At 44.1% G+C, this 13,594-nt stretch overlaps 1 protein-coding gene across 2 annotated transcripts in view; it reads left to right on the top strand.

The window, feature by feature from the left end:
• The first annotated feature begins 4,517 nt into the window (after nt 1-4,517).
• LOC110501702 (LIM and senescent cell antigen-like-containing domain protein 1) overlaps nt 4,518-13,594 on the top strand; it is a 69,703-nt gene continuing 60,626 nt past the window's right edge. The window contains exon 1 of one of the 2 annotated variants that reach the window (XM_090215893.1): nt 4,518-5,339. In XM_090215893.1, the coding sequence (XP_090072019.1) occupies nt 5,302-5,339 (38 nt within the window). In that variant the 5' untranslated portion in view covers nt 4,518-5,301. The remainder of the gene's footprint in view (nt 5,340-13,594) is intronic. The other variant, XM_036959055.2, reaches the window with a different exon arrangement.

Here is a 13,594-nt window from a genome sequence, read left to right on the forward strand (position 1 = left end):
GTTTCCATACCAGCCAGGATGCTGTCAATGGTGCAGCTGTAGAACCTTTGGAGGATCTGAGGACCCATGCCAAATATTTTCAGTCTCCTGAGGGGGAATAGGCTTTGTCATGCCCTCTTCACAACTGTTTTATTGTGTTTGGACAATGATAGTTTGTTGGGGATGTGGACACCAAAGAACTTGAAGCTCTCAACCTGTTCCACTACAGCCCAGTCGATGAGAATAGGGGCGTGCTCTGTCCTCCTTTTTCTGTAGTCCACAATCATCTCCTTTGTCTTGATCACGTTGAGGGAGAAGTTGTTGTCCTGGCACCACACAACCAGGTCTCTGACCTCCCTATAGGCTGTCTTATCGTTGTCGGTGATCAGGCCTACCACTGTTGTGTCATTGGCAAACTTGATGATGGTGTTGGAGTCGTGCCTGGCCATGCAGTCATGAGTGAACAGGGAGTACAGGATGGGACTGAGCACGCACCCCTGAGGGGCCCCCGTGTTGAGGATCAGCGTGGCGGATGTGTTGTTCCCTACCCTTACCACCTGGGGGGCGGTTGCAGAGGGAGGTGTTAAGTCCCAGGGTCCTTAGCTTATTGATGAGCTTTGAGGGCACTATGGTGTTGAACGCTGAGCTGTAGTCAATGAATAGCATTCTCGCATAGGTGTTCTTTTTGTCCAGATGGGAAAGGGCAATGCTGAGTGCAATATAAATGGCATCATCTGTGGATCTGTTGGGGCGGTATGCAAATTGAAGTGGTTCTAGGGTTTCCGGGATAATGGTGTTGACGTGAGACATGACCAGCCTTTCTAAGCACTTCATGGCTAGCGTGAGTGCTACGGGCCGGTAGTCATTTAGGCAGGTTACCTTAGTGTTCTTGGGCACAGCGACTACGGTGGTTTGCTTGAGACATGTTTAATTACAGACTCAGTCAGGGACAGGTTGGAAATGTCAATGAAGACACTTGCCAGTTGGTCACCGCATGCTCGGAGTACACGTCCTGGTTATCCGTCTTTCCCTGTGGCCTTGTGAATGTTGACCTGTTTAAAGGTCTTACTCACATCGGCTACGGAGAGCGTGATCACACAGTCGTCCGGAACAGCTGGTGCTCTCATGCATGTTTCAGTGTTACTTGCCTCGAAGCGAACATAGAAGTAATTTGGCTCGTCTGGTAGGTTCGTGTCACCGGGCAGCTCTTGGCTGTGCTTCCCTCTGTAGTTTGTAATAGTTTGCCAGCCCTGCCACATCCAACGAGCATTGGAGCCAGTGTAGTACGATTCGATCTTAGTCCTGTATTGACGCTTTGCCTGTTTGATGGTTCATCGGAGGGCATAGTGGGATTTCTTATAAGCTTCCGGGTTAGAGTCCCGCTCCTTGAAAGCAGCAGCTCTACCCTTTAGCTCAGTGCAGATGTTGCCTGCAATCTATGGCTTCTGGTTGGGGTATGTACATACGGTCACTGTGGGGATGACGTCATTGATGCACTTATTGATGAAGCCAGTGACTGATGTGGTTTACTCCTCAATGCCATCGGAAGAATCCGTTACAGACCTATATCCATCCTACCCTGCCTCTCTAAAGTATTCGAAAGCCACGTTAAAAAACAGATCACTGACCATTTCGAATCCCACCGTACCTTCTCCGCTGTGCAATCCGGCTTCCGAGCTGGTCACGGGTGCACCTCAGCCACGCTCAAGGTACTAAACGATTACACAACCGCCATCGATAAAAGACAGTACTGTGCAGCCGTCTTCATCGACCTGGCCAAGGTTTTCGACTCAATCACCGTATTCTTATCGGCAGACTCAATAGCCTTGGTTTCTCAAATGACTGCCTCGCCTGGTTCACCAACTACTTTGCAGACAGAGTTCAGTGCGTCAAATCGGAGGGCCTGTTGTCCGGAACTCTGGCAGTCTCTATGGGGGTACCACAGGGTTTAATTCTCGGGCCGACTCTTTTCTCTGTGTATATCAATGATGTCGCTCTTGCTGCGGGTGATTCTCTGATCCGCCTCTATGCAGACGACACCATTCTGTATACATCTGACCCTTCTTTGGACACTGAGTTAACTAACCTCAAAACAAGCTTCAATGCCATACAACACTCCTTCTGTGGCCTCCAACTGCTCTGAAACGCTAGTAATACCAAATGCATGCTTTTCAACCGTTCGCTGCCCGCACCCGCCCGCCCGACTAGCATCACTACCCTGGACGGTTCTGACCTAGAATATGTGGACAACTACAAATACTTAGGTGTTTGGCTAGACTGCAAACTCTCCTTCCAGACTCACATAAAGCATCTCCAATCCAAAATCAAATCTAGAATCAGCTTTCCTTTTCGCAACAAAGCCTCCTTCACTCACCCCGCCAAATGTACCCGAGTGGCCTATTTATTGCCTACCTCCTCATTTGCACACACTGTATATAGACTTTCTTTTTTTGTATTGTGTTATTGACTTTACGCCTGTTTATTCCATGTGTAACTCTGTGTTGTTGTTTGTGTTTCACTGCTTTGCTTTATCTTGGCCAAGTCTCAGTTGTAAATGAGAACTTGTTCTCAACTAGCTTACCTGGTTAAATAAAGGTGAAATATATATATATTTTTTTTTAAATTCCGGAACATATTCCAGTCTGTGCTATCAAAATAGTCCTGTAACTTCGCATCTGCTTCATCTGACCACTGTCTTATTGACCGAGTCACTGGTGCTTCCTGCTTTAGTTTTTGGCTTGTAAGCAGGAATCAGGAGGATGGAATTATGGTCAGATTTGTCAAATGGAGGGCAAGGGAGAGCTTTGTATGCATCTCTGTGTGTGGAGTAAAGGTGGTCCAGAGTTTTATCCCTCTGGTTGCACATTTAACATGCTGATAGAAATTAGGTAAAACCGATTTGAGTTTCCCTGCATTAAAGTCCCCGGCCACTAGGAGCGCCACCTCTGGATGAGAATTTTCCTGTTTGCTTATGGCCGTAAACAGCTCATTGTTCGGTCTTAGTGCCAGCATCTGCGGTGGTATATAGACAGCTACGAAAAATATAGATACTCTACCTCAGGTGAGCAAAACCTAGAAACTTCCTTAGCTTTCGTGCACCAGCTGTTATATGCATAGGCCGCCACCCCTGTTTTACCAGAGGCCACTGTTCTATCCTGCCAAAAAAGCCTAAAACCCGCCAGCTGTATGTTAATCATGTTGTCGTTCAGCCATGACTCGGTGAAACATAGGATATTACAGTTTTTAATGTTCCGTTGGTAGGATATATGTGCTCGTAGTTCATCTATTTTATTATCGATTGATTGTACATTGGCTAATAGGACCGATGGTAAAGGTAGATTACCCTCTCGGCGACGGATCCTTACAAGGCACCTGGAATGTCGTCCACGATATCTCCATCTTTTCCTCCTGCGGATGACGGGGATGAGGGCCTTGTCGGGTGTCTGGTGTAAATCCTTCCCGTCCGACTCGTTGAAGAAGAAGAATTCCTCCAGTACGGGGTGAGTAATCGCTGCCCTGATATCAGGAAGCTATTTTTGGTCATAAGACATGGTGTCAGAAACATTATGTACAAAATAAGTTACATATAACGCAAAATAAAAACACACAATAGCTCAATTGGTTATGGGATCGTAAAACGGCGGCCATCTCCTTCGGCGCCATTATCTGGAATAACAAGAATTGTGCAAGCTAACACAGGCAGGCCACAAACAGGCAAATAACTGTGCAGTACAACAGTGGTGTACAGAACGGCATCCTGGAACGCACAACTCTTCGTTCCTTGTCACGGATGGGCTATTACAGACAATCACACCGGGTTCCACTCCTATCAGTTAAAAACAAGAAGCGGCTCCAGTACGACGAATCCCGGTTCCTGTTGCGTTATCCTGATGTCAGAGTCAGAATTTGGCATAAGCAGCATGAGTCTATGGCCCAATCCTGCCTGGTTTCAACGGCGGTAGTGTAGTGGTGTGGGAAACGTTTTCCTGGCACAAGTTAGGTCCCTTGATACCCTTGATTGGTAGTTGTTCTGGAGGCAAAGGCAGGTCCAACCTGGTACTAGATGGGTGTACCTAATAAACTGTTCATTGGGTGTATATAAAACACTGGAAAATTACGCTTTTAACTGCACTGGGACTTTAAGGGAAAATTTCTCCCAAAAACTTTTGTTTCATTAGTATTTGTTTCATTAGTCCATTGTTGATATAGTTCCAAGATGTTTAGCATGTCAGCAATCAAATGTTCAAGATATATATAACTTTCAAAATACAGAAATACAGCAGGTATGATGCATTTAGCTTTTAAGAGTTAATTACTCAAAATAAAATTGATTTTAACACACTAATCTTCTGGGGACAAATGCCCCCTTTCAACGTTTCTGTTTTTATCAAATAACACACATAAATAAACTATTAATTCTGCCCACTTGCCTAAGGATGGCCAGTATGCACATATCTAAATCTTACTAAACGTAGACTTTTTTTGTATCTGAAAATAGACATGTTCATTAAGGGAGGCGTTTCCCCCCAACATAACCTATTCAGTCTACGGGTCTGGAGAGCCTACAGCGTTGGCAGGTCCTCCAGATGTTTTCCTATCGTCTTATTCGGGAAATGTAGCCTTTTAAGGAAATATACTGTATGTTCCAATTACATGACCTAAGCACACTGAGCACTAGTAGGTCTTTTTAAAGTTTACATTCTTATGGTTAAATCTCGTTTTAATTTGAACTAATGTTAATACATCAAATGGTCTACAGTAGACTACAACATTTTCGAGCAGCGCCCTACTGCGCCCAGTTATTTTCTCCAATAGCATGTAAGAAGTAGGCTATACGACTTAGAGCTCACATTTATGTGTAATAGTTTTGCAAATATTACACATTTTTCACTGTGGGAAATCGGTGCTGCTCGGGTAGATTTCCGCAAACATCCGTCCATGTTTAGCGAGGAAATATGTTGGAAATGCACAGCACAATATAATAATAACATTTAGCTAGTGCATGAGGTTTAAAGTTGAAGTTTTATATTTAACCTGCTGTCCATAGATGCAGCTGGTATTTACAGTAAATACTAGTCTACTGTAGGCTATCGTGGTCCTACATGAATCAGAAGCTTAGAGGGCGGGTCTAGTCCGATTAAATTACATTTTAACGCAGTAGCCAGACACAGCGACAAAGAAATAGGCGAGGCTCATTCGCCATTACTAAGAAAGTATCGCCTGTAAACAATAGCCTATACAAAAAAAAAATACATCCACTCCAGCCCCAAACATCTGGAAAGAAAGTGCCGTTGGAGACGAAATACCCCTGCAGCCAAGAAGATGTTGGGGGTGGCCGAAGAAATGACCAATGGCAACGGGTGAGTACCGAAAAGAAAACACGTGTTATGATCGGCCAAATTTGCTTCTTAAAAGTGTTGGTAGTCTGTGTGTTGACTCAGGACAAACAAAGCTGCAGCCTGTTGCATTCAATGATCATGCACAGCGCTGTCTGTCTGCGGGGTGTAGTTGTGCACAGATGAGTTGATGCGGTGCTTAACTATCATCTATCCATACTTGATTTACATTAGACCAGTCAGGGTATGATCACTACTGCAACAATCTAACAATCACTTTAACAATCACCTACTTGAGTTATATTGTATTAGGCTACTGAACAGCTGGGGCAGTGATGATCACTCTGGTTAGGCCTATTCACAATGAGATATGAGCAAAAGTTGTCTTTGTTTGCTGCTCTGCAGTGCTGCTGAGATTTAAAGCCTGAATTAGACTGTACAGTTGTAGGCCTACTTTACAGGTTTTGACCTACTTGATGCAAACTTGGTGAAAGTACAGCCTGGGACCATCTGAAACCTTGTTGTGGTCACTACGGGACAACAGTGCTATACCGTCTGTGTTCGTGATTCCTTACGAAACCCAGACAAAAAAAAGACCATGTGTACAAAACATTAGGGGCACCTGCTCTTTCCATGACATATGCAGACAAGGTGAATCTAGGTGAAATGCCACTTTCAAAACAACTGGGAACTCTGAAAAATACAAGGTCAAATCATGACAACAGTGATCTTCAGGTCGGAAAGTCAGAGTTCTAGAAAGAGGCCAGAGTTCCCAAGTTGGAATTCCAAATTGGATGACTGATCAAATGGATTTTTCCTAGTCTGAGCTTGTTTTTTTTTTCAGAGTTCCCAGTTGTTTTGCACACACTCTAGTCGGGAGTCAGATATTTTCAAGTTCGGAGATCCGAGCTCCCAGTTGCTTTGAACTCGGCAAAAGCCATGATCCCTTATCGATGTCACCTGTTAAATCCACTTCAATCAGTGTAGATGAAGGGAGACAGGTTAAACATTAAATAAGGATTTTTAAGCCTTGAGATAGTTGAGACATTGATTGTGTATATGTGACATTCAGAGGGTGAAAGGGAAAGACAAAATAATTAAGTGCCTTTGAACGGGGTGTGGTAGTAGGTGCCAGGGGCTCCCGTTTGAGTGTGTCAAGAACTGCAATGCTGCTGGGTTTTTCATGCTCAACAGTTTCCCCATGTGTATCAAAAATGGTCCGCCACCCAAAGGACATCCAGCCAACTTGAAGCTACTGTGGGGAAGCATTAGAGTCAACGTGGGTCAGCATCCCTGTGGAATGTTTGACACTTTGTGGAGTCCATGCCCTGATGAATTGAGGCTGTTCTGAAGGCAAAAGGGGTGCAACTCAATATTAGGAAGGTGTTCCTAATGTTTTGTACACTCAGTGTATATTTTACTTTTGTATCTAAAAGCATACCTCGACAAAAATGCTAACCTCCCCTGTTATTGTAAGGGTGGGAGATTTTTTTTTATTTTTTTTTTAACCTTTATTTAACCAGGCAAGTCAGTTAAGAACAAATTCTTATTTTCAATGACGGCCTGGGAACAGTGGGTTAACTGCCTGTTCAGGGGCAGAACGACAGATTTGTACCTTGTCAGCTCGGGGGTTTGAACTCGCAACCTTCCGGTTACTAGTCCAACGCTCTAACCACTAGGCTACCCTGCCGCCCCATTAGCATGTCTTGTGAGTATGATATTTGTGCGTCTGTAACTTTCTCACTCAACATTATTCACAATTCATTCAGGACTATCCGTAATCATGGTAGCATCCACATGAATGTAGAAGTGTTTAGAAACATATTCTATTCTTATTTACAATAAAAGGGTCTCCAACATGACACAATCCATTATTTACCATTCATTTCTATTGGGCACAAAATAATCAGAAACACAACCAAAACAAACCACAAATGCATCCAACAAGTTTGTAGGGTCACGGGCTTGATGTCATCAGTGTGTGCTAAGAATATGGGACTAAATACGAAGTGTTTGACTACTTTAATACACATAGTGAATTTGTCCAAAAACTTTTGGTCCCCTAAAACTATGTACAAAAAGTGTTGTGATTTCGAAACTGTTCACCCGATATGGATGAAAATACCCTCGAATGTTCTCATTTCCAAACCAAAGTGCTGCTGTACAGAGCCAAAACAAAAATGTCCTGGTTAACATTTTTGTTGTTTTGGCTCTGTACCCCAGCACTTTGGGCATGCTAACCTCTCACCATTACAATAACTGGGGTTAGCATTTTTGGTGAGGTATGATATTATGCTTTTAGATACAAATGTAAAATATACATGTTCCAATATTCTTGGCGCTCACTGTATAAATTGTATCTAAAATGTTATATTTTCAATAAATAAATGTAAAACAATAATTGAAATCAAAATACTTGTATAACAGAGCAAGGGGTAAAGCTTCATATGACACCAATGTTTGCTTTGTTGCACCAAACCCACCACTGGTGTACATGGCCAAAGAGGTCCGTTTTCATGTCATCTGACCAAATCACCGGTTCCAATCCATATGCTTATGCCGTTTAGCCAACTCCAGGTGTTTACTTTTGTTGGATGACTTGAAAATAGAGCTCTGGCCTCGCACACCAGTGGTGGGTTTGGCGTTTAAATGAGAATGCATAAGCAGAAAAGAACCCCATACCTACTGTAAAATATGGTGGTGGATCTTTGATGTTATGGGGTTATTTTGCATCCACTGGTCCTGGGGCCCTTGTTAAGGTCAACGGCATCATCAACTTTACACAGTACCAGAACATTTTAGTCATTAACCTGGTTGCCTCTGCCAGGAGGCTGAAACTTGTCCGTAAGTGGATCTTCCAGCAAGACAATAACCCCAAGCACACATCAATATCCACAAAGAAATGGTTAATTGTCCACAAAATCAACAACTCTGTCTCTGGGCTTGAAACCCATTGAAAGCTATAGTTTGAATTGAAGAGGGCAGTTCATAAGCACAGATTATCATAACATAAGGCGAGACCCAGATACAGACACAGGAGGCAGATGTTTGGCAGATGTTTGGTGTGTTACAATATGTATTAATCCAATAGGGTAAGAGAATGGTCGTGGACAGGCAAAATGGTCAAAACCAGTTCAGAGTCCAAAAGGTACCGAAGGGCAGGCAGAATCAAGGTCAGGGCAGGCAGGATGTTCAGGCAGGCAGGAAAGTAGTCCAGAGTCAGACAGGGGTCAAAACCAGGAGGACTAGCAAAAAGAGAATAGCAAAAGGAGAATGGGAAACCACGCTGGTTGACTTGACTAACATGCAAGACGAACTGGCACAGAGAGACAGGAAACACAGGGATAAATACACTGGGGAAAATAAGCGACACCTGGAGGGGGTGGAGACAATCACAGGAACAGGTGAAACAGATCAGGGCGTGACACAGATGAAGGACATCAAGGATCTGGAAGGATTCTGTATGGAGCAATGGTCTAAGATCCCTCCCAATATGTTCTTAAAAATCAAATCAAATCAAATGTATTTATATAGCCCTTCGTACATCAGCTGATATCTCAAAGTGCTGTACAGAAACCCAGCCTAAAACCCCAAACAGCAAGCAATGCAGGTGTAGAAGCACGGTGGCTAGGAAAAACTCCCTAGAAAGGCCAAAACCTAGGAAGAAACCTAGAGAGGAACCAGGCTATGTGGGGTGGCCAGTCCTCTTCTGGCTGTGCCGGGTGGAGATTATAACAGAACATGGCCAAGATGTTCAAATGTTCATAAATGACCAGCATGGTCCAATAATAATAAGGCAGAACAGTTGAAACTGGAGCAGCAGCACGGCCAGGTGGACTGGGGACAGCAAGGAGTCATCATGTCAGGTAGTCCTGAGGCATGGTCCTAGGGCTCAGGTCCTCCGAGAGAGAGAAAGAAAGAGAGAAAGAGAGAATTAGAGAGAGCACACTTAAATTCACACAGGACACCGAATAGGACAGGAGAAGTACTCCAGATATAACAAACTGACCCTAGCCCCCCGACACATAAACTACTGCAGCATAAATACTGGAGGCTGAGACAGGAGGGGTCAGGAGACACTGTGGCCCCATCCGAGGACACCCCCGGACAGGGCCAAACAGGAAGGATATAACCCCACCCACTTTGCCAAAGCACAGCCCCCACACCACTAGAGGGATATCGTCAACCACCAACTTACCATCCTGAGACAAGGCCGAGTATAGCCCACAAAGATCTCCGCCACGGCACAACCCAAGGGGGGGGCGCCAACCCAGACAGGATGATCACATCAGTGACTCAACCCACTCAGGTGACACACCCCTCCCAGCCCCAGTAAGCCAGTGACTCAGCCCCTGTAATAGGGTTTGAGGCAGAGAATCCCAGTGGAAAGAGGGGAACCGGCCAGGCAGAGACAGCAAGGGCGGTTCGTTGCTCCAGAGCCTTTCCGTTCACCTTCCCACTCCTGGGCCAGACTACACTCAATCATATGACCCACTGAAGAGATGAGTCTTCAGTAAAGACTTAAAGGTTGAGACCGAGTTTGCGTCTCTGACATGGGTAGGCAGACCGTTCCATAAAAATGGAGCTCTATAGGAGAAAGCCCTGCCTCCAGCTGTTTGCTTAGAAATTCTAGGAACAATTAGGAGGCCTGCGTCTTGTGAGTATGTACGGCAGGACCAAATCAGAGAGATAGGTAGGAGCAAGCCCATGTAATGCTTTGTAGGTTAGCAGTAAAACCTTGAAATCAGCCCTTGCTTTGACAGGAAGCCAGTGTAGAGAGGCTAGCACTGGAGTAATATGATCAAATTTTTTGGTTCTAGTCAGGATTCTAGCAGCCGTATTTAGCACTAACGGAAGTTTATTTAGTGCTTTATCCGGGTAGCCGGAAAGTAGAGCATTGCAGTAGTCTAACCTAGAAGTGACAAAAGCATGGATTAATTTTTCTGCATCATTTTTGGACAGAACATTTCTGATTTTTGCAATGTTACGTAGATGGAAAAAAGCTGTCCTTGAAATGGTCTTGATATGTTCTTCAAAAGAGAGATCAGGGTCCAGAGTAACGCCGAGGTCCTTCACAGTTTTATTTGAGACGACTGTACAACCATTAAGATTAATTGTCAGATTCAACAGAAGATCTCTTTGTTTCTTGGGACCTAGAACAAGCATCTCTGTTTTGTCCGTGTTTAAAAGTAGAAAGTTTGCAGCCATTCACTTCCTTATGTCTGAAACACATGCTTCTAGCGAGGGCAATTTTGGGGCTTCACCATGTTTCATTGAAATGTACAGCTGTGTATCATCCGCATAGCAGTGAAAGTTAACATTATGTTTTCGAATGACATCCCCAAGAGGTAAAATATATAGTGAAAACAATAGTGGTCCTAAAACGGAACCTTGAGGAACACCGAAATTTACAGTTGATTTGTCAGAGGACAAACCATTCACAGAGACAAACTGATATCTTTCCGACAGATAAGATCTAAACCAGGCCAGAACTTGTCCGTGTAGACCAATTTGGGTTTCCAATCTCTCCAAAAGAATGTGGTGATCGATGGTATCAAAAGCAGCACTAAGGTTTAGGAGCACGAGGACAGATGCAGAGCCTCGGTCTGATGCCATTAAAAGGTAATTTACCACCTTCACAAGTGCAGTCTCAGTGCTATGATGGGGTCTAAAACCAGACTGAAGCATTTCGTATACATTGTTTGTCTTCAGGAAGGCAGTGAGTTGCTGCGCAACAGCCTTTTCTAAAATTTTTGAGAGGAATGGAAGATTCGATATAGGCCGATCGTTTTTTATATTTTCTGGGTCAAGGTTTGGCTTTTTCAAGAGAGGCTTTATTACTGCCACTTTTAGTGAGTTTGGTACACATCTGGTGGATAGAGAGACGTTTATTATGTTCAACATAGGAGGGCCAAGCACAGGAAGCGGCTCTTTCAGTAGTTTAGTTGGAATAGGGTCCAGTATGCAGCTTGAAGGTTTAGAGGCCATGATTATTTTCATCATTGTGTCAAGAGATATAGTACTAAAACACTTGAGCATCTCTCTTGATCCTAGATCCTGGCAGAGTTGTGCAGACTCTTGCTTTCTAATAATCATGATATTTTCCTCAAAGAAGTTCATGAATTTATCACTGCTAAAGTGAAAGCCATCCTCTCTTGGGGAATGCTGCTTTTTAGTTAGCTTTGCGACAGTATCAACTCATTAATAAACATTTTAGAAAAATACTCAGTGCTGTTAAGGCACCGATAGAGAGGGCAGCTGTGCTTCTAGCCCCTAGGCAACTTTGCAGTATTTCGTTTTTTTATGTGTTATTACTTACATTATTAGCCCAGGAATTTTTTTGTGTTATTACATACAGCTGGGAAGAACTTTTGGACAGCAGAGTGGCAGTAACTCACCAGCATTACCAGCATTACGATCAATAATACGATTTTCCTGAATCGGATCCTTTGTTCGTACCCCCAATTGAATTGATTCCAGAAGCTGATCCAAAACAACGCCGGCGGAGAAGAGGTAGTTGGAGCGCAGACCACCCACCGCTTCCGAGTATATTACTGGCTAATGTTCAGTCTTTGGATAATAAAGTTGACAAGCTCATGGCGATGATTTCCTTCCGGAGAGACATCCGGGATTGTAACATACGGTGTTTCACGGAAACATGGCTCTCTCTGTATGTATTGTCTGAGTCCGTACAGCCAGTTGGGTTCTCAATTTATTGCGCAGACGAATAAATACCTCCCCAGGAAGAATGGCGGGGGTGTATGTTTCATGATTAACTACTCATGGTGTGATTGTGATAACATACAGGAACTCAAGTTATTTTGTTCACCCAACCTAGAATACCTCACAATCAAATGCTAATCATATTACGTCCCAAGAGAATTCTCTTCGGTTATAGTCACAGACGATATTATTACCCCTCAAGCCAATACCACGACGCTCAAAGAACTTCACTGGACTTTATCCAAACTGGAAACAACATATCCCGAGGCCGCATTTATTGTAATTGGAGATTTTAACAAAGCAAATTGAGGAAAATGCTACTGAAGTTCTATCAACATATCGACTATAGTACTGCCGCTGCTAAAACACTCGACCACTGCTACTCCAACTTCCGGGATGCCTACAAGGTCCTCCCCCGCCCTCCCTTCGGAAAATCTGATCATGACTCCATTTTGCTCTTCCCTTCCTATAGGCAGAAACTCAAACAGGAAGTATCTGTGCTAAGGACTATTCAACGCTGGTCTGACCAATCTGAATCCACGCTTCAAGATTGTTTTGATCACGTGAACTGTGTTATGTTCCGGGTAGCCTCAGAGAGTAACATTGATGAATACACTGATACGGTGACTGAGTTTATCAGGAAGTATATAGGATGTTGTACCCACTGTGTCTATTAAAACCTACCCTAACCAGAAATGTGGATAGATGGCAGCATTCACACAAAACTGAAAGCATCAACCATGGCATTTAACCATGGCAAGGTCATTGGGAATATGGTTAAATACAAACAGTGTAGTTATTCCCTCCGTAAGGCAATCAAACAGGCAAAAGATCAGTATAGACACAAAGTGGAGTCGCAATTCAACAGCTCAGACACGAGACGTATGTAGCAGGGTTTACAGACAATTATGGACTACAAAAGGAAAACCAGCCATGTCGCAGACACCGACGTCTTGCTCCGGACAAGCTAAACTCCTTCGCCCGCTTTGAGGATAACACAGTGCCACCGACGTGGCCCGCTACCAAGGACCTGTGGACTCTCCTTCTCCATGACCGACATGAGTAAGACATTCAAGCATGATAACCCTCGCAAGGCTTCCTGCCCAGACGGCATCCCTAGCCACGTCCTTAGAGCATGCACAGACCAGCTGGCTGCAGTGTTTACGCACATATTCAATCTGTCCCTATCCCAGTCTGTTGTCCACACATGCTTCAAATTGGCCACCATTGTTCCTGTACCCAAAACAAAGGTATTTGAACTAAATGACCATCGCCCCTTAGCACTCACTTTTGTCATCATGAAGTGCTTTGAGAGACTAGTCAAGGATCATATCACCTCAACCTTACCTGACCCACTTTAATTTGCTTATCACCAATAGATCCACAGACGATGCAATCGCCATTGCACTGCACACTGCCCTATCCCATCTGGAGAACAGGAATACCTATGTAAGAATGCTGTTCATTGACTACAGCTCAGCCTTCAATACCATAGTACCCTCCAAGCTCATCATTAAGCTGGAGGTCCTGGTTCTGAACCCCGCCCTGTGCAACTG

Source organism: Oncorhynchus mykiss, chromosome 22, assembly GCF_057628025.1.
Source record: "Oncorhynchus mykiss isolate SJ-2025 chromosome 22, ASM5762802v1, whole genome shotgun sequence".
Lineage (NCBI taxonomy): Eukaryota > Metazoa > Chordata > Actinopteri > Salmoniformes > Salmonidae > Oncorhynchus > Oncorhynchus mykiss.